General features: G+C 34.6%; 1 protein-coding gene across 1 annotated transcript in view; it reads right to left on the bottom strand.

The window, feature by feature from the left end:
* Positions 1-22,454, bottom strand: part of LOC123654464 (lachesin-like) — a 160,492-nt gene that overhangs the window by 9,109 nt on the left and 128,929 nt on the right. Inside the window, exons 5-10 of the mRNA XM_045590364.1 lie at positions 19,345-19,552; positions 14,353-14,514; positions 11,732-11,860; positions 4,747-4,921; positions 1,082-1,191; positions 645-707 (exon numbers count right to left, since the gene is read on the bottom strand). Coding sequence (XP_045446320.1) covers positions 645-707; positions 1,082-1,191; positions 4,747-4,921; positions 11,732-11,860; positions 14,353-14,514; positions 19,345-19,552 — 847 coding nt within the window. The remainder of the gene's footprint in view (positions 1-644; positions 708-1,081; positions 1,192-4,746; positions 4,922-11,731; positions 11,861-14,352; positions 14,515-19,344; positions 19,553-22,454) is intronic.

Here is a 22,454-nt window from a genome sequence, read left to right on the forward strand (position 1 = left end):
ATCAGGGTGAGTAGTTTGTATAGTTAGATCGTATACATTCCTGCAAGTTTAAGTATATTCATGGGTTGCCGATAAAGTTATCTGATGGATAACTATATCCAATAATTAAAATGTACTTGTATAATATTATTCTATTTCACCATTTTACTCCACTTTATCTATGCGATATTTCTATTTTCAACCTCAAGGGTTGCGAAAAGAAAATCCTAAAGGCTTAAGACCTACCTCCTGTTAATAAATCCTATCAGTAACTTAAGTCCGAAATAACTTTATAATAAAATGGCAAAGTTGGCTATAAAATACCTAGAATTCGAACAGTTGTAGTCGATACTTAAAAAAATAGAAATGAAAACTTAGAATTTTTGGTATTAAGATTTGCATGTCGGGTACGCGAACGTAGAAGATTTCACGCATCCAAAAAGCGTCTAACACGCACAGCACATGGCCGCTGCGCGTGACATCATGAGATGTCACGCGCAGCGGCCATGTCATGTCATTCACGTCATGTCGGTGACGTGAACCCATAAGATTTTCCCCTACCAACAAGTTAGTGCCCTATGCGACTAAAAAAGTTTCCACTTCAATAAAAAAAAAAACAAAAAAAAATTAAGAATAAAAATAGTTTTCAATATTCTTATACTCACTCTCTTTATTGGCATTGCTCTTCATTTCTGTTGCTTTCGGTGATGTTGAGGGCATTGGTATTTCTGTAAAAAAAAAATTAGTATTAATTGATTGTTATTCTTTGAAAAACTATGAAAGATTTGTATGGCTTAAACAAATATCTGTATGACCAATACACCATACAAAAGTTGAATGGTAAGCGGTTACCGTTGGTTTGACGCCTACAACGTCACGAGCATTGCAAGCTTGATGACGATTCGAATACCTATTCGTTTTGGCTACCTTACCCACCAGAACATACAGACCAGATTTCCAGCTCTGACTACTTTACTTACCACAGGAATACAACCCTGCTTGAGAGGTATGATCTTCTGTAAGGTCCTAAGTCGGGCTGCTGCAGATTGGCTAATATGTCCTGCTATGCCCTAACCTCAATATACGTGCATAGGTTTCTTACCATAAAGTCTAATGGAGCCTTCAGTTTCCCCGAGGGAGTTTTTGGAAATACATCTGTAGTTCCCAAAGTCACCAGTCTGTAGGTTCCGCACGGTGAGTTTCATGTGTGCTCTGTTAACGAAATGTTTCAAACAATTAATTAAAAAAAGACCACATATTTTATTCTGGATGTATTTTTTCGTCGGTATGTTTATAATTTACGACAATGTTATTTTATTATCATTGAAAGCTATTAAATATACCAAAGAATTTTAACATACATATATATATATGTATTCATATGAATAAATGAACGATAATATTTAATTTTAAATGATTAATTATTATATGGTAATTTTTTAAATAGTTTACAATCTTTGGAAATCAGAGCAATAAAGGTCTCCAAATAACACATAGCTAAACATAAATTCGAAAAAAAAATATGACTAAATTTGTATTAATAAAACATCGTAAAAGTTCTAGAAATTATCAGATCAAGATATAAATAAATAAAACGTATCATTAATAATTACAACACACTTATAATGAGTAATACCAAAATACATATTTTAAAATTTGTCCAAATACATTTAAAAAAACAAATATTTCCTTCAAGTTTACTGTACCTTTAAAGTTACTCAATATTATATTTTGTTTTATATAATTTAGCTTATAACTCCTTAGTTATAATAAAAGAAATGCTAAGCTATACAGTGAACAAAATACAGTAATACCCCGGACTTACGCGATAGGTGGGACTGAGCGCTATCCGCGTAAGTCAAATTCGCGTAAGTCGGGGTACAGTTTTGCGGGGTACTTTTCGTAATTGATCTGACTATCGATTCCCAAAAAACACAATAGCGTAACTTATGTACCTACGCACCGATTCCGCACTACACGACTGTACCTGTTGTAAACTGAACGAATAATAATGCGGGTGGGGGAAGTCAAACAAAAAACGAATAGACGAGAAAATTAAATCGCGTAACTCCGAATTCGCGTAAGTCGAGGTAGCGTAAGTTGGGGTATTACTGTATACACCTCTGCGAGTGCCAAAATTTTAATATAAGAATCCATAGGCTTATTTGAAATCACAATTAAAAAATTACTTTATTTCTGAGTGGATCGAATTCGATGATTTTTTTTAATCGAAAATGCGTGTCATGTTTTCCCATTTTAAATTTAATTGAAATCTGACACTTACCCATTTTGATGACTCTTATTTTAAACCAAAGCTTATGCTTTTATTGTAGTCCAATTCAAATTTGAGAATTTTTGAGTTATGTTTGATAGAGCATATTTACTTGACTATATTTTTGTCTACTTACGTTCTATTACAAGTCGATGTAATTGAAATTGTTTTTTGTTTTCGTTTGCGAGCAAACACAATTATACAACTACTTTTCGAAAAAAAATTTAAATCGTCATAAATTCTTTCTTTTGACAATCGAGTAATAAGGCTCACTTCTTAAAGATCACGGCCTTCGAATCAAACTTATCATCTTGCTTGCTTTATGAGTGTGATACAATTTGAATATTACACAAGTAATGCTGCATTAGGTCGATTAGTGAGTATATAGGAGGTTCATTATTATAATCGTCAATGCATAATACAATATACGGATTACTGTGAGAATGCTCTCACCGAGCATGTAATATTAATGTTGTGTAACTTGTCTCATATATTTAGAAGTATTACTGTATGACTGCTGAAATATACAACACATTACTTCCTAAGTAGTGCATCAAATTGGATGGTTGAACAGCGGGAAAAAATGTTAATAACTTTACCAATATTACGAGGTTTTTAAATTAGCGCTTACATTACAGATTTTTAAAGTCCCAACATTACACACATACAACATTAGATATTTTTAAAGCCCATTACTTTTAAAAGGCTGTATGCATTGCATTCAGCCTGTAACATCCCATTGCTGGGCATAGGCCTCTTTTCCATGTAAAAGAAGGATTAGAGCTTAATCCACCACATTGCTCTATTGCGGGTTGGCGGATATATTCCCTACTATGAGTGACGATCGCTATCAAGTGTATATGAATACGACCGGGACTGACGGCTCAACGTGCTCTCCGAGGCTCGATGGGGAAACCCACAAAGACATATCCAAACCGGAAAGAAATATTTACACAAATACAAAGATCCATCCCGAAACCGGGATCAAACCCGCATAACGTCGGTGTTTTGACGACTACTCGCCCCACTACAACATAGCGTTAAAAAGACAATTAAAACGTAATTATGAATGTTAACATTGCTTAAGATCTAATTTTTTTTGTTAAAAATAAATGTTTAAAATATCATGTATAAGCTGTGAAATTGAGGAAGCACGATACGGCTACAGAATATATTTCATACCCTGAAGAGGGTTTCTTTTGAAAATGAAATTTAATATTACAAGAATCGTGAAGTCAGCTGCTGAACGGCAACGGTTAATATTGCTTATATAATATATAAAGGCGAGAATTTTGTATATTGTATAAAAGAGTTATTTTAAAATGTTACGTTTAATGAAAATTAATTATGCTGATAATTACAAAGGAAAGCAAAAAACCTTAATAAAACGAAATAAAATATCTTCTTTATGTTTTTTTATTAAAGACTAGCGACCCGCCCCGGCTTCGTACGGTTGCAAAAACTATCAGTGTTCCTACTATATTATGCATGTATTATACATATAAACCTTCCTCTGGAATCACTATGCTTACTAAAGAAAAGTTCATCAAAATCCGTTGCGCAGTTTTAACGATTTAAGCATATAGCGGGAAGCAACTTTGTTTTATACTATGTAGTGATATGTGAAATGATGAAAATAAAAATGAATGATGAAAGCGAATTAGAGAAGCAGGTACTGTACACAATAAAAATCAAAATTCAAAATGACATTAATAATTTTATTTGTGGAGTCGGTACTTATTGGGGTCGGTACCTTAAAAGTTGATATTCTTTTTATTAAATCAAAATGCATTTTATTCAAGTTGATCTTTTGAATGGAAGTGAAATGCGCTCGTAAAACTTTCACCATTTAGATTCGCCATATTGACGGTTGTCGAACTTTAGATATTCCGAAGTCTGAAGAGATAGACTGGCCTAGTTGCATAATTTATAAAATTTAAAATTGACCGGTTACGACGTCTCATATCGAGTTGCAGTAAACTAGACCCCAATTTTAGTAATGAATTTGTAATATTATATAGGATACTATGGGACCGAATAAAAATCTTAGTGGTTGTGCGCTGTGTTTTAAAATTCAAATATTACAAAACAATTACCTGTTAAGTTAGCCGTGAATATGGTATACAACTGATTAGGCCCATAAAAGTTTTGTACGAATTAATAAAAAAAAAGATGAATACATTTCAAAAATAGAAAACAACAATAAATCGACTGTCCCGACGTACAGTATCGAAACCGAAAATTTTCTATTTTTTTATTGCATGAAAAAACTACTTTTTATGTATATTTTCAAAGAAAAAAGAGAAGAAAATGCTATAAAATACACATAAAATCACATTTTTCATGAGCTTATACTCAATATCGATACTTAACAAATCATTCAGCGCAAAAAATGTAAGGTGCCTTTTTTCAATTTCGATATTATACGTAGGGACAGTCGAAATGTTTCCACACGATCTTCGAAACATTTTGCTTAGTGATTAGTAAAATTTTACCTGTATGAATTTTCTTCAGTGTTAATGGCATATTTCTTCGTGGGTAGTACCATGACACTATCGTACACCCAGTAGGAGATGGCCCTGGGATGCGCTTCAGTGTGGCAATCCACCGTGACGTCAGTTCCCGCTGGGGCTCCCACTAGCTGGTTCGGCACCCAGATCATTGGGGAAACTGTAATTAAATTGTTATTTAGAATATTTGTTGCTAATATAGTAAGGATTATAATCGAAAATTAGAGTACGCTATATTGATATCACTCAACTTTTAAGTGCTGAAGAAGTTTAATTTTTATTTTGGTCATCCAGTTCATAGAAGTAAAATATAAAGTCTTAAGGAAACCTGCGTGATTCTGGAGAGTGAAGTTTTTCAAAATGGGCTAATTCTGATTTGCAGCGGAAAAGCGCATTGCTAATTACCAAAAATTAATACCACTATGACTCAATATAAGAAGTGATCTCTTCTAGAAGTTAGACCTTGATTACAACACTTGTCCTACATTACAATACATCATACAATTACAAGGATACAAAATATGACAAGACAAATACTAATAAAAAATATTACTAATATAAAATAGTATATAAAGTATCAACTTAAAATATTAATCATATCAATTTAAAACAAGTCGACAGCGTTCAAGGAACTACGTTAAACTATAGGAAACTCGGTAGCAATTTATAAACTCTCAATAATGATAGATAGAGTCGAACTTTCACGAACGTAGCCGAATGTTGTCGACGATTTTTCATCTCCCTCGGATAATAAAATCCACACTTTGAGAACGTAATTCACATTTCCAGAGTTTATGATGGCAATTTTCGGGACGAATATTACTCGGGCCTCGTGATACGGTTTAATATTCTAGGTTGTTTTAAAATATTTATGAAGTCCACCTTTCTTTATGCATGCGTGGAAGATGACTTTATTAGGTTGCTGGCGTGTGTTTAAAAGCATAATATTTTAATATTATATCGTTTACTTGTGTTGAGAGTTTGAAGTTTTTCAGCACCAAGATCGTTATGTAAATGTGGTTCTATTTGTGTCTACGTTTTCACAGTAGAATCGTCAGTAAGGTTTTTTTTTAATTAATTTTTGTTTGTTTTGCCTTTGAATAGTACGGTTTTGTTTCATCAAGAGAATATTTCCAATGTTATGACTGTTTGAAATTGTGGAGTTATATAGTTCACGACTGCTGTATGGTTACGGCATTAAAGAATTTAGCCACTCTTCCCGTGGGTGTCGTCAGAGGCGACTAAGGGATAATACAGTTCCACTACTATCTTGGAACTTAAAAAACCGACCGATGGCGGGACAACCATCCAACTGCTGGCTTTGAAATACACAAGCCGACGACGGGCAGCAGCTTCTTTGGTGCGACAAAGCCAGCCCTGCGGTCACGAACCCGCCTGCCGCCTGTCTTATTATGTACACATTTCTTTATAAATTCTTTTGTTGCAATCTGCGACTACACCTGTTTTTCTCACTTAGTAGTCCCCCGACGCGACGAAGTTTTGAAAATAAAAATATTTGAACTCACACATACTGGGTATAAAAAACCCACCTGGGTTGGTCACCAACCCGCCTGCCCAGCGTGGTGACTATGGGCAAAACACATGAGTTCACGCCATTTTTGGCGTGAAATTGTGGAGGCCTATATCCAGTAGTGGACTGCGAAAGGCTGCTGTGATGATGATGATGATGACGATGGTGATAGTTCACGAATATTCCTTTATCTTTTATATTAAAGATAATTAATTTATTAAGAATGAATAGTTTGTAGATAACTAAAGATCAAAAGAATTATGAATGGACTGAAATTGTCTGAAATGAAATACAATAAAAATTTGCAAGAAAATTGTGAAATTGGTTCATTTTAAAAGTAATTTTTGTACTAAATAGGCTGCTATTGTATTAACTTAATAGCAAAACCTATAGTTTATAATTGGTTTTAAGGATTTTCCACAGGTATTGCAAAAAATTTTCTTATTAATAATTTGTACTGAACAAGAGTACAGAGCTCCTGGTATTGGTGATAGGGTCGGCAACGCGCTTGCGATGCTTGTAGTGTTGCAGGCGTCTATAGCCTACGATAATCACTTACCATCAGTTGAGTCGTACGCCTGTATGCCGATCTAGTTGTATTTAAAAAAAAAATACAAGCCAACAGAAACATTGTATTTAATAAATTTCACCTGGAATCGTAAAAACTCTAACAAAACCTAATCTAATTCACGTCTTCTGTTTCGCCAATTAGGAACAAATCGTAATTTTACGATCTTAAGTAATTTGAAACACATTTAAATATATTCACATATACCAGATGTAGCTAATTTTAGTAATTGTATAGTTTTTTCAGGATCAAAATAATCGGATAAAGCTACAAGAGTCTCGTAATTATGTAATTAAAAGTTAACTACTCGTGTAAAATTAGTTAATTATCAGTTTCAAGTGTCGTGGCCTATTTTGTTGAGTTCAATTGAATTTCCTTAGTTCTCTTTAGAGCTCCAAAGTGAACACAGACTCTAATACATGTAGATAAAGTCTATGTATGTATGTATGTATTTGTATAGTCTCTTGGTACATGAATTATTTGCTCGTGTATATAATATAACGATTGTCACTTACGTTATCTTGTTTTTACTCTTTTTTTCTCTTAATGTGAATTTTACTAATATTGAAATATGCACACCTACGAAAGTCCGCTCTTGCACGTCCTAAGGTTGGCTGGTAGAAAATGCCTTTTTTTTATGTCACTAGGTCGGCAAACAAGCGTACGGCTCACCTGATGGTAAGCGATTACCGTAGCTTATAGACGTCTGCAATACCAGAAGCATCGCAAGCGCGTTGCCGACCCAATCCCAATCCCCCCAGGAGCTCTGGTCACCTTACTCACTAATAGGAACACAATACTGCTTGAAAACAGTATTATTTTGCTGTGATCTTCTGTACGGTCGAGGTACTTCCCCAGTCGGGCTGCTCCATATTTTGAGCAGGAAATTCCTGCTGTGCCCTACCTCAGTTGCCTTTATTATGCCTTTAGCATTGAGCCCACCTTGCATACAATTCTTTGATATATTGTGCAATAAAGTCTTATAAATAAATAAATAAATCTTAATCCGTTGATATCTACTCTATAGACTTTTACTTCATAGCAGAAAAAACAACAGTAGGTCATCAACACATTTTAATATACTATACAACACTGTTACTATTTATAATAATAATAAGTAACTCGAATATATTTTAGAAAAGACCTTTCGACAATTTGTGACGGTAACGAATTCAAACTACAGAGAGGGCGCTGTACAGTCTATACAGGCACTAAAAGATGGCGCTGGAGAGCGAATATTTAAAATAAGAGATATTACCTACTGCCAATTATTGATTTCAACGTAGACAATAGATACATAGGTATTGCCCTATAGCTTAACTAACTGAGGTAGGGAACAGCAGGAGATTTCCCGCTTAAAATAAGAAGCAGCTCGATCGGGGTAGTACAGGGTAGGAGTGAACAAAGCTCCTGGAGGAGCCAAATTGAGGATACCTGCTCCAAATTGAGGATAGGGTCGATAAAGCGTATGGGATGCATCTGGCGTTGCAGACATCTATAAGCTACGGTAATCGCTTACTATCAGGTGAGCCGTACGCTTGTTTACCGATCAAGTTATTTCGAAATATATTTAAAATTATTAGACATAAGTAGAGTCTTTTCGAAAGAGACTATTGCTAGAGAGAAGAACCAAATCACTACTAAATCCTGTATTACGAACAAAGATTTAAGTTTACGATCAATGATTAAAATTCGTGCATTCCACAAGGTCTCCATAAAATTAAACAGACTAGAATATAAAAAAGGTATATAAAGAAAGTCAAAGCAAAGTGTAGTCATACGTAGCTTCACAATAAATGAATTACAAAAAAGGCTTTCATTTAATGTAGCAACTGTCAGTGGAATGCAATTCTTAATATTAGAAGAAAAAATAATTTTAATACGTATGAATTTCCAATTTCTTCAGAATATGAATGATATCGGCGGAGCGCAAGCCGGTTCGATGTGATTAGCTCAGTCAATGGAATTGGTGAGAGCAAACAGTCTTTATCAACTCGTAGTTCCATCGTCGTTCTTTTTTTAAAATAATTAGTAAAATTAATAATTTGTTGGTTATGGCAAAATATCTGTTACTCTTTATTACGTACATCTATTGTTTCTACATTTTTTTTATATCGATATTAGTAGAAAAAGGTCAGAGTTTAATTCACAACGCTGCTCCAACGCGGGTTGACGGATATATTCCCTAATATGAGTAACGATCGCTTTCAGGTGTAAGTACATGAAAACAACCGGGACCGACGGCTTAACGTGCTCTCCGAGGCACGGTGGGCACCCAAACTTTCTGTCTGTATGGCCAATACAAATTTTTGTTATGTGCGGGGATAGAACCCGTAACCGCCAGTGCAATAGCCACAAACCAGTGCTGTGACCGTTGCGCCAACGCGTCGTCAATGTGTTGCCGATTCGATTCAATTTATTCTAATACATTCAAAGATAATAAATCAATCATTGTAAAAACGTCTTTTTAAACGTCGCAGCTCTCAGCACGAAACTGGCGAATATCGATTTTAATATTTATAATCGAGAGTAGCAACTTTTAAAAATATTTTCTTTCAATTACAATCTGTCATCTTGTTTAGGCAGATTTCTTTATAAGGAAAGAATATTCAAAAGAAATTCCGATTGCTTTCGAGAGTGATTTGTATTCGTGTTTAATTGAATAATGACGGCTCAATGACCTCGAATTATGTTTAATCGACAACGCAACTATGGACAGTAATGAGGCTTTCATGTAGTCATGTGAATTTATATTTTTAGTTTCTCGTATTGGAGTATTATGATCTTGAAAACGTTTCTAAAGTTTTAACAACAATTTTATTTGATCTTTTGATTTCTCATAGAGTATTGTATTTATGTGTGTATGTTTTAAGTAGACATAATCCATTAAGGAACGTATAAGACGCTCGGTAGAAAAAAAAATATGAGAAGTAAAATAGTGGGAAACAAAGAAACAGCGATTATGTTAACTTTACAGCGCTTTTAGCTTTTTATGTAAGAGGTAAGTACACAGTCGTACCAGCATTTACTGTCATCATCATCATCATCATCACATCAGCTCATGGACGCCCACTGCTGAGCATAAGCCTCCCCTAATATTTTCCACGATGATCGGTCCTGCGCAGCACGCATCCAGCGGCTTCCCGCGACCCAGACCAGATCGTCGGTCCATCTCGTGGGGGGCCTAGCAACACTACGGCGCCCGGTACGCGGTCGCCCCTCATGAACTTTTCTGCCCCATCGGCCATCTGCTCTTCGAGCAATGTCGGTTACCTTGGTTCATCAACGGATATCCTCATTTTTGACTCTATCACGTACGAGCATTGCTCTCTCCATCGCTCGCTGAGCGACTTTGAGTCTTCTTATGAGGCCCATATTTAGCGACCACGTTTCGGATCCATATGTCATCACACACTGGTTGAAGACTTTCGTCTTCAGACACTGCGGCGTATTGGACTCGAAGATTATACGTAATTTCCCATACGCTGCCCATCCGAGTTTACTGTATATAGCATTTACTGTACCGATACGAAACAGATGGTAGCACAGGTCACTCAATAGTTACTATAAAAATTATTACTAACTCTATACAAAACCCTCGATATCTACTCTCTTAATTGCTTAGTTTTACGTCATCGACCACTAAACGCGTAAAATCTTAACGTTCCAGCTTCAAGTCATTATCGCTTCGCTGTTGCTTGCGGTTAAGCGATATTTCATAAAAACAGGGCATTGTTATTGTTATTATATTTTTTTATAAGAAAATAGTTTTCCGATAATAGCATACTTAGTGCAGTGAATTTATGGTGCAATTAAAGAATGACGGTAGCTATCTTCAAACTTATTTAGAACAATGTAAGATGAAAATTTGGAAAAACGAGGTGTAAACTTTTTTTACAATTTTTTTTAAAATGTTAATCGGTAATTTGAATTATTTCATATTCTTTGTGAAATCTCAATTATTCAATTGAAGTTTTGCTTGGTTTTGAAAGACGCATTTACACCACTTTATTATGTGTTATAGATCATTTGAAGCTATTTTGATAATCATTCTTAAATATGTATTATTTCATTCTTGATAATGTATAGATTTTTTTATATACTGTTTATTTCAATAAAAAATATATATATATATATATATATATATATATATATAAACAAATCTATAATTGTCATATCTTTTGTTAATTCATGAATTTATTCTATGATTTGTACCTGAGGGTTTGACGTCACGTAAATTGCTTTTGTCACTCAAATAGAAGAATTAATAAATGTAAACTTATGTAATTGATTGTTTAATTTAGCCTATAACTTCCAACAGCTGGGCAAATATCTTTGTCTGTACAAAGAACAAGAGATGAAACTAAACCCATTCAATCTGCTAGCTTCATGCGAGCTTGTTGATAATTTCCCTACAAGTAAAGATTGCTATCACCTATCTATGATAGCTACCTGGAACCACCAGCTTCAGGTCAACTAATCTGACAAGCAATAAAACTAAACGAGGGTGATAACATACACATACGACATAGGCCTCCACAAATTTACTCCAAAAATGGCGTGAACTCATGTATTTTGCCCATAGTCACCACGCTGGGCAGGCTGGTTGGTGACCGCAGTACTGACTTTGTCCCACCGAAGACGCTGCTGCCCGTCTTCGGCCTGTGTCTTTCAAAGCCAGCAGGTGGATGGTTATCCCGCCACCGGTCGGCTTTTTAAGTTCCAAGGTGGTAGCGGAACTGTGTTATCCCTTAGTCGCCTCTTACGACACCCACGGGAAGAGAGAGGGTGGCTATATTCTTTAGTACCGTAGCCACACAGTACAACACACACAGGATAATACAGATAGCAGTTTAATAAACGTGGCTTACACTCAACGTCCACAATGATCCTCTTCGACACGGAAGGCGGGACCGCGTTGGTCGCGATGCAGAGATAGGCCCCCATTTCCGTGCGGCTGATGCGTTGCAGACTAAGCGTGTCCCCTTCATATACTGATACTGAAACAAACGGTTTTTTAAACTAACACAATTTTAAATGACTCATATACACATAACCGTCAAAAAACTGGCTTATTGCTGTCTATCCGTGAACATGGATTAACTGAGGTAGGGCACAGCAGGAATTTCCTGCTCAAAATATGGAGCAGCCCGACTGGGGTAGTACCTCGACCTTACAGAAGATCACAGCAAAATAATACTGTTTTCAAGCAGTATTGTGTTCCTGTTGGTGAGTAAGGTGACCAGAGCTCCTGGGGGGATTGGGGATTGGGTCGGCAACGCGCTTGCGATGCTTCTGGTGTCGCAGTTGTCTATAAGCTACGGTAATCGCTTACCATCAGGTGAGCCGTACGCTTGTTTGCCGACCTAATAACATAAAAAAAAAACATGGAATACATTTGTATTAGCTACAGCGGATTTTTGCAGAGAACTGGGCGTTTATGTTTGTGTTGTGTGTGTGTCTAGAACCTCGAAACAGTAGTGACACTTGTGCATATTTCTAATAATTATAATTATAGTGTATAGATATTATTTTAATCCTACCCTCCATATTGTTAATTTCTTGTCTCGACTATGAATTGTTTATTTGTTGTATTACGATGTACCCAACATACAAATTTTTGTTTAATTTTAGCGTTTGTAATTTCTTATGTAAATGAATTGTATTATTTTGAAAAATAAATCATTTTTAACCTTATATGTTACAATAGTAGGTATATTCAAATCCTTGAAGAAAACCGTTAGAAGACGGCTTAGAGTGTTTAAAATATTTTTTTCTCACACAAGTGAAGTAAATGTAGCGTTAAGTTCACTACTAATTTTTTTAAGTATAATTTTATTATTTATCTTGTATACTAGAGTTCTGTTCATTTATATGCAAATGAAATTTTGATAAATCATTTTTAATTACACAAACCTTTAATTTTAAAACTATAATTCTACAACAAATACATAAATAATAAGCAATCTTTTCAACATAAAATTTAATTAAAATCGTACCGACTCATAAATGAAACGAGGTTAACATAAAAATATTACGAATGAAGGAAGCTTTCTACCTTAAAAAGACTAAGTTAATAGTGTCCCTTTTATGCAGACTTCTTTAAAAACATCACAAATAACATTTTTTTAAAAGTTTATTTAAAACTTATCGCTAGTAAACGCGAAGACTTCAGGGATGAAATTGTAAAACTGTTTAATGAATAGACTCTTAAAGCGCTTCAAGCGGGAAAATGGAGTCAAACGTTCTGCGCTAGTCTTAAATCGCAAACGCTTTCATCCACTCGGAACGAACTCTTTCCATTAACGCCAATAAAAAGCGGATCCGGGAATATAAAACCGAACAAAGGATTAACGTTGGATCGAAAACGAGAACAGTTTTTGGACGTAATTAAAACATCGGCGAACCCTCGGTAATCATAGCACATGCGATTGACGCGCGGGTCACACAATTAGTGGCAAGTGCCACTCACCGGCGCGCGTTAATTCCGCCGATAAAAGAAAATCACTTGAAAAACAATTTGGGGCTTTGTACCGACCGACTCTTCAACGTCCCTACATAATTATCATTAACTGGAAAATTTTTGCTTAAGCTCGGATTAGAATTGTTTTAACGGGCTTAATTACCGCGTCAACAACAGTCTAGCATTTCATAAAACGTTAACGCTAACACAAGCAGCAATTTGCCGCTTTATAAATCAACTACATAAATGAGTGTCTTTTCTGAAATGTACAATATTTATTTTTCTTCTTACTGTCACTGAGTAACATAATAATGTACAGTAAAAAATGTTAGCATTAATTAATTTCTCAGGCGTTTTCAGTTAATATGTCTTGTGACGTAATTCGTTCTAATAATAATTATATGTATGAAACCAACTTTGTCTGTTCGTTTGTATTCCTATTAGTTATGGTATCACTTTAAACTTCAGTACCAATTTTAAACAATGTTCTTAATATCATATCAAATAATCGACCGTTCCAACGGGCATCGAACCTGCGTCTCCGACATACCGTGTCGGTGCTTTAGCCAATCAAGCTATGGAACGATGTACTCGCTAGATCGAAATTTGTGTCTAAAAAATGTGTCGTCTCCTGTCAAAGAATTCATTGTAATGTGAAACTTTGAATAGTTACGAGTGCTGTAAAAGGACTCACTATAGACGGCACCACGGTCCCTTAGACCGAATATAAAATCACCATATCAAAAATTTCGATCTAGCGGTTACATCGTTCCATAGCTTAATTGGCTAAAGCACCGACACGGTAAGTCGGAGATGCAGGTACCACAGCAGCATACCACATAACATATGCACAAACTTTGGATTCTTGTAATATTATTAAGTATATAATACGAAGCTACGAGTATATTTCATAACTTTCTCAGGAAGCGCGAAAATACGGAAACATATAAATATTGTATCACATACAAAAATGGATCTTCCAACAATGGTATTGTAAAGTTTCCATGAATCTAAATATAGTAACATTACCTTTCTTTCTTCTGTCGACAGTTATGGATTGGCCGTCTTCTCTCCGCCACATAATTTTAGGCGTTGGAAAACCATCAGCTTTGCAAACTAGACTTATATTTTGGTTCTCTCTGACCGCTACTGCTGACTGTGTGCTTTCTTCATCTAGGATGTTTGGTGGTACTGTTGACAAAGAAAAATATATGTTTTATATAATCGTGTGTAACAATAGACAACATTTTTTATTTTTAAAACTGGCAGTATGTGGCCGCAGCCACTTATAGATGTAAGCTTAGGTAAATTTAATCTTGATTTTAACTGTAATAGTTTGTAAATATTTCACAGCTAGACCTTTCCGTCATAATTCTACTCTGTTCTCCTGGGATTTGATGGATAATCTCTTTACACAAAGCAGCAGCCCGTACGGAAATTTTCAATACTTATATGTTATTTTTACTATTATTACTTTTATTATGACGGGAGGACTGGTCCTCCCGTGACTATGGTTGCTGTAAAGTATCCGAAACGTCGGGAATCTAAGAAACTTAATGAACCGCGACAAAATCCGAAAAAGTTGTTTCATTACAATTAATATTACTTCTAACGCAAAATAATACGACGTTCTGAAATTAACTTTCTTTTGTATTTGTAGTCATTGATTTTGATTAAGTAGGTACTAGTAGTTGTCTTTTACAAGCTGTTTAAAAAAAAATTATGATATCTATTATTATTAGTAAAAAGAAAATAAGTTGTTTAAAATCTATTTCGATAACGTTGGGATTTGAAGATATGTTTTAATTTATGTTAAAGCTAATATTTTAAAACGAAATATTTTGAGTCTCTACTCGCCGAAAAAATGGTGATCAAGTTCTCATAGCATCGCAAGATAAGGAATTTTAGCAAAAAGTCAATTCTCCCCCTAGATTGTCACTGGATACAGAACTAAGGTTCCAGCACATCCCCGTAAGTATCTGTACAGGAAGAGGGAGCGGGCGGCGAGGTAGCTCGCATCGAGTAAATCATACTGGTCGATAGGATCGCCTAATGCATACCTGTTTGATAATTTCTTTTATTTTTAATCTACGTTCTTGTCAAAAGTGATTCTACTATTAATAGGTCACAATAAAACATTTGTGTATTTATCTTGTCATATTTAGTATTTTATGTTGTTACGAGTAACATTTCGTAAACTTTGATAGGTATAGCGATTGTTGGCCTCATTAAGTGTATGTGACAGTGATTTGAATGTTCGACTTATATTGTTATACATTTATTTTACTATTGTTTCATTAAATTAAAAAAAAAAAAACGAGGACTGAGAAAATGAGGAGCAAAAGGTTAGCGTGGTATGGGCATGTAATGAGGAGGATGTTGGTAAAAGAATGTTAGGGATGAATGTTGAAGGACGAAAAGCGATCGGCAGACCGAAATATCGATGGATGGATTGTGTGAGTGAGGATATGAGAAAGAAAGGAGTAAGCGCTGAAGTGACGAATAATAGAGAGGAATGGAAGACGAAAACATGTTGTGCCGACCCTACTACTGGGATAAGGGCAGGAAGACGAAATTAAAAAAAATAAAGTATAATAACATAATCGTTACAGAAAGGAGTAGAAACATTTTTCTAAATTACAAAATCGATTATTACTACAATAAAAGGTATTCGCATAAAGTCGTTTGTTTAAAATTTACTTTAAACGAGTTTAAATAACTATTGTAAAACTATTTACCTCACATATGACTCATTGATATTTTCTACTTCATTAAACTCTGATTCGACGTAATATTTTATTACTTTAAATGAATATCGTTTTATTTTGATTGGGAGTATCATTTTCGATCTGCTACCAGCACCATACGTCTCTGTCATATGCGGTTTCCTACTATCATTGAACGTAATTATTTTAGTTAATTTGTCATCAATATCGCGATTAAACTCCAATAGTGCGCTAATGTGGTAAACTTTAGGTATTGTTACAATCTAATGTTTGTTCGTTGTAGATTGAACCATGATGTAAGGGTGCATTTTGATTGGAGTATCTGTTTATTTGCTTGTGTTTTGGGGAATTTTTTAAACTGATTTTAACAAGTTCTGTACTCCATAATTTATTTGTATGTTTGTACGTTTTTTTATATCAATCTTTCAATCTGTTTTTAGATATTTTTTTTATATTAATCATTCAATTTTTTTAAATTATTTTTTCATAAGTGTTGTACGTTTTTTGTTGGATTTTTTTCTTCTTATTATTTTATGGCGTAAATTATAATTATGTTAGTGGTAATTCACGTCTGTAATATTTATGTGTGTGGAGTCTCAATATTATAACAAGTCTATTAAAACATAATATTAATGTTTATTAATCATAAAACTATTTACATATTTTGTGCTGTGTGGCTACGGCACTAAAGAATTTAGCCAGCCCCTCTCTTCCCGTGGGTGTCGTAAGAGGCGACTAAGGGATAACAAGGTTCCACAACCACCTTGGAACTTAAGAAACCGACCGATGGCGGGATAACCATCCAACTACTGGCTTTGAAATACACAGGCCGAAGACGGGCAGCAGCGTCTTCGGTGCGACAAAGCCAAAAGCTATGGGCAAAACACATGAGTTCACGTTATTTTTGGCGTAAACTTGTGGAGGCCTATGTCCAGCAGTGGACTGTATAGGCTGTAATGATATTTACATATTTTTATCATCGTATTTAGTAACAAACTTTAAAGGTAAAAATATCAGAAAAACTAACACTGGATACACTTCTTTGTAAATATATTAAAAACTACTTTAGAACCCCTTCTAAAATAAACATGTTCATATTCTGTAAGACTATTCAATTTTTGATTTAGCAAGACGAATAATATTTCAGAAACGGGCGCTAGAAGAATTTAAAAATTTTAAAGTTGATAAAATTTAGCCTTTATATCCTTTACATCGCTGCTTAAAGTTTTACGGATGAAAATCTCAAGAACTTTAAATTCCAGAGGGACGTGATATTTCAGCAGTTACTGTACAATCGTGCAAGTTTGCGGTGCGGGAATTTTTAAAGAATAGGTGAATTTAAAAATGTAAGTAGTGCTCGTGTATGCTCTGTACCTACGTTATTTGAATCGTACACTAATTTGAGGTAACCTTTGTATCTGGATTCTGAAATATTTTCATTTTTGAATATATAGTATTACTTTCTTATTAAATTTTTGATATGAATTTTCATGAATGGAATTTGAAACATTTTTTAAATATTAATTGTTGCATTTTTTAAATTGCCATTTCATTTATCGTTTTATCTTTAAACCATTTTTTATTTATATTAAACGTTGATATTTCAATAAATATCATTATTATTTTGTATATTAGTTTGTTTTAAAAATAAAATTTCATTTCAAAGGAATAAGACATTGAATCAAAAGAAGACATTTAATATTTAATTGTTTCACCTGAAAATTCAAATGCGTATTTCAATTGTTTTTTTTTCGTAGAATTGAATTGATATAAAAACATCTGTAACGTGCGATGCTTTGAAATCGACGCGAGACCTTCCACATTTTATTTCCACTTAAAAGTTTCTACGAAATTGGGGTCGTATAAAAAGCCTAAGCTATCCCAAATCGCTGGTTAGGGACCACGCCTACGTTGTCTGAATACAACGATGTTGTCTTTTTGAAATTACCATGAATGATTAATATACTTTTCTGCCCTTAAATGCCATTTTTGATATTAATACAGCCTTAAATGACAATCCGTCGTTGGGTCGTTAGAGCGAAATTATGTAACTCGGAGAGGTTTCGGTAATAATGATTATAAAAGTTGGAGAAAGAAGAAATGATTTATTATTTGGTTATAGTTTTGAATTATAGCCTTTTTCTTACTCGTAGATAAATGGTTTATTAGCTTTTCTTTATAAACTTTTTTATCTCATAACTGAACAAGTTTTAACAAGATTTATTTTAAGATATAGTTATAGCAATTGTATTACACGGCTTATATGCGACATAAAATAATAATCGATACGCACCTAACGATCGATATAATAAGATCTTTTGTATAATGTCAAAAAAACAATCAAATACAAATGTGTTATGATAATAAATATTTGTGAAAAGGATACCAACACTTTATTTGCTTCAGCCTGTAATATCCCACTGCTGGGCATATGCCTCTTTCCCCATGTAGGAGAAGAATCAGAGTTTAATCCACCACGCTGCTCCAATGCGGGTTAGTGGATATATTCTCTACTATGAGTAACGATCGCTATCAGGTCTACATGATAAAAACCGGAACCGACGGCTTAACGTGCTCTCCAAGGGACGATAAGGAGACTCACAAGGACTGCACAAACACCCAGACTACGGCAAACACCTGTCTGGCCAATGCTGGCCATGTCTGGCAAATGTTTGTCATGTGCGGGGATCCAATCCGCGACCGCCAGCGTAACAGCCACATAGCAGTGACCGTTGCGCTAACACCTTATTCAATATGTATATATTATTCATATGCGACATTGACGACGCGTTAGCGCAGCGATAATAGCACTGACTGTTGCACTGGCGGTCGCGGGTTCGATTCCCGCTCACGACAGACACATGTCTTCTTTTTTTGGTCGTACCAACTCACAATACTTTGCTGAAGATTACGACATGAAAATGCAAAGTTAACAATTAATTATATAAAGGACATGTAGAAAAACATTCATTTAACAACATTCACGAGAACATATATAGATTTGAACATATTCCTAGGCGTCTTCGGTGCGACAAAGCCAGTAAGTACTGCGGTCACCAACCCGCCTTCCCAGCATGGTGACTATGGGCAAAACACACGAGTTCACGTTATTTTTGGCGTTAACTTGTGGAGGCCTATGTCCAGCAGTGGACTGTATAGGCTGTAATGATGATATTTCGAGGGGATTTTTTTTTTAGTAATTAGGTATTTAAAATTGTAATATAAATAAAACGTTAAACGTGTGAAATAAAACATATATAAATAATTAATCTTAATAAGACAATACTAAGCTTACCAACAACTTGCAAATATCCAACTTGGCTTATCATTGGATTGGTGTTGACTTGGCACATGTAATATCCGCGGTCCTCTTGCTGGACTTGACTGACGTGGAGGAGCCAGGTCATGGCATTGTCGTGAGACACGCTAAACCGAGCGAGGCGGGTGATCACGTGACGATGTATCGTCAGGATCATCTGTCTATCTATGTGTATCCAGGCAACCTGTTGACAATGAAACCAATTAAATACTTTTAAGTGAGCTAAGGCACGGTGGGAGATAACCTGCTCAAAATTGAAGCATTGTGACTGGGGAAGTACCTCGACTTTAAGAAGACAACAGCTAAATATTACTGCTTCCAAGCAATGTTGTGTTCCTGTGGTGAGTAAAGTGATCATAACTCGTGGAGGGATTAGAGTTAGAGTTTTCATACCATAAGTAACGCTACGATGTGTTGTGTTTGATCTAGAGAGTTAATCATTAGAAATATTTATACTACAAAAATCCACTTAAAAGTTCCAAGATTTTATGATTCATGGTTTCGTGTTTTATCTCTGATGTCAAATATTTTTAAATATATACAAATATATAATTGAAACTTTTTAAGCATTACATTTATTTAAAAAATTTAATCTTCTACTCTTGAGTCTTATAATAACTTAACTAATAATATTTATCTTTGGCTTACGTCAGTTAATTTTATAAATAATTATTGGAAAGTAAAAATTAAATGGTATATTTAAAGGTATTTAATTAAAGCTATAATATTATTCGTTCACAATTAAATGTTTTCAACAGTAATTATAAATGAAAACAATAGCCTTTTGTGTAATGTAATCATTCATAGCGTTTCCATAATTTCATACCGAGTTGCAATGATGAAATATGATACGCAGTACGTGCATCGAAACAATTCACATTTCGCTCAAAAGAACATTAGCATTAACATATTACTTATATCATTGAACTCGAGTTATTGAAGGGGAATGAACCAAGCTACAGTAAATTTAGTTCAGAACTCGATAGGAAATTGAATTCCAACCACATACTATGTCGACCCATAATGTGTTCCACATACCGTTTCAGATTTTATATTCAATTATACGCTGTACCTCCAATTACGCCGATAGCTATCTTTGTCATTATACAATTAAATTTACATATCCAATAGTGATAATCCAATTTATATAGCAAAGACGAGGTCGTAATAAATATCAAATCAGACGCCCTTAATCATCCTAAATCTAAAACAAACACAATCAAACAATAGATACGAACTTCGCTGATATAAATTGAAACGCAAAAGCTAACATTACCGGATTTCAAAATCTCGAAACCGAAACACAAACAAATGTACATTAAGCTGGAAAACTAGCTGAAACTCAACCGAGCACGCATCGTTGTTTACTTTGACGGAGTCGGAGTCGCGTTAAATTTACCCGAGGAGACCGCAGACGCGGGCCGTATCGTGCCGCACTGCGCACTAGTCAATAGGTTGCATATTTTATGAGAGTTCTCAACTTGACTCCGTGTCTACTTTCAAATATAGTAGTATCCGTGGATGTGTAACCAGAACAGATCGATCGCATTGTTGAAGTAGATACTTCCGCTTCAGGGATTTGAGACGAACTTGAAGCGGATGGAGTTACTAATAAATTTGCTATTTCTTTTTGCAGGTAACAAAGGGTTGATTAAAACTGCAAAAATTTTTATTTACAAAATAAATACAAAAATTTGGTACACAGTGTAAACTTTGTCAAAATTTAAATACGACAAGGTATTTGTTTGTTTGATATAAATTTAAATAGTATTGTCAGTACAAACGATACCAAGCCTTTAAATAAACTTGATATCAAGAATTGCCCGTTATTTCATACTATGATAATATAAAACAAACTATTTAGTTCTACGTCAAATATTAACTATTACAGAGGAATCTGTTTGAATCAGTACGCTCCAAGTTAATAGAGCAAAGGTGACCGAAGTTTAATACCAACCAAATCTGCGACCGATGAATTATGACATCAGGAACTCCTCGCTATTAATGGCCTCACTCCCTCGGTTACATAGCCATTAGTATCACCTGGACCTTTGTGAATATTGAGACTTAATATACTACCATTTATACACTCAATCTGTTCTCTTGCATCTAAATTTTTATTTGTTTAACCATCCTTACAAATGGTAACGTTAGTCCACGATGAAACAAATTAAAGGAAGTTTAAAAGCATTCATCCGTTTACAATTGTGTCGTTTCATTTTCAAATGAGTTAGTTAATTGGAAAACATTACCAAAAAAGTAAGCTAAATGTTTAGTCCATTAATCAACATCGCAGTCGTGAAATACGTTCGCGTAAATAGATATCGTCTTTGCAGGAACAAGATGTATTGACGTTAGCATCTTGACAATAAACATTATTTCCATTATTTATTTCCTTCTGCTTTCTGTAGTATAAACAAAGTTCTCAGTGGAAATTTTTCTCCATTATTATCTTATATGTGAATTATGTATTAATTAATACACGGCATTTCAGTTTTGTAAGAAAAAATGGCTTGATGTTATAACATTACACTCATGCATTCAAGCTGTGATATCCCACTGTTGGGCATACTTTCTCCATGTAGGAGAGGGATTAAGACTTAATACACCACGCTGTTCACTGCAGGTTGGCGGATATGATCTCTACTATGAGTAACGATCATTATCAGGTATTTGTGATAACCACCGGGATCGACGGTTTAATGTGTTCTGCGAGGCACGGTGAAGAGAAGACATGGACTTTCAAACCGGAAATAAATAACTGTACTAATACAAAGATCCAACCTGAGCGGCAATCAATCCCCAAAAACCGTCGGTATTTTAGGCGACTACTCACACCACTACACCAGAGCGGTTCTTAACATTACATTTATATTAAAGACAAATTATTGGGTGATCGGTACCCAAACATTACTCAAAAAAATGGTTGTGTAAACAACATACTTATGCAAGAAAGTGTCTCCAAGAGATTTTCTAAACATAGTTAATGGATTTATTGCATGCCAAAAATTTTGTACTTTAAAAAGATATACTTGAAGTATTGAGGTTATGAAAAAGGTTTATAATTAAAATTATTCAAATAACTA

The sequence above is a fragment of the Melitaea cinxia genome, chromosome 6 (genome assembly GCF_905220565.1).
Source record: "Melitaea cinxia chromosome 6, ilMelCinx1.1, whole genome shotgun sequence".
Classification (NCBI taxonomy): domain Eukaryota; kingdom Metazoa; phylum Arthropoda; class Insecta; order Lepidoptera; family Nymphalidae; genus Melitaea; species Melitaea cinxia.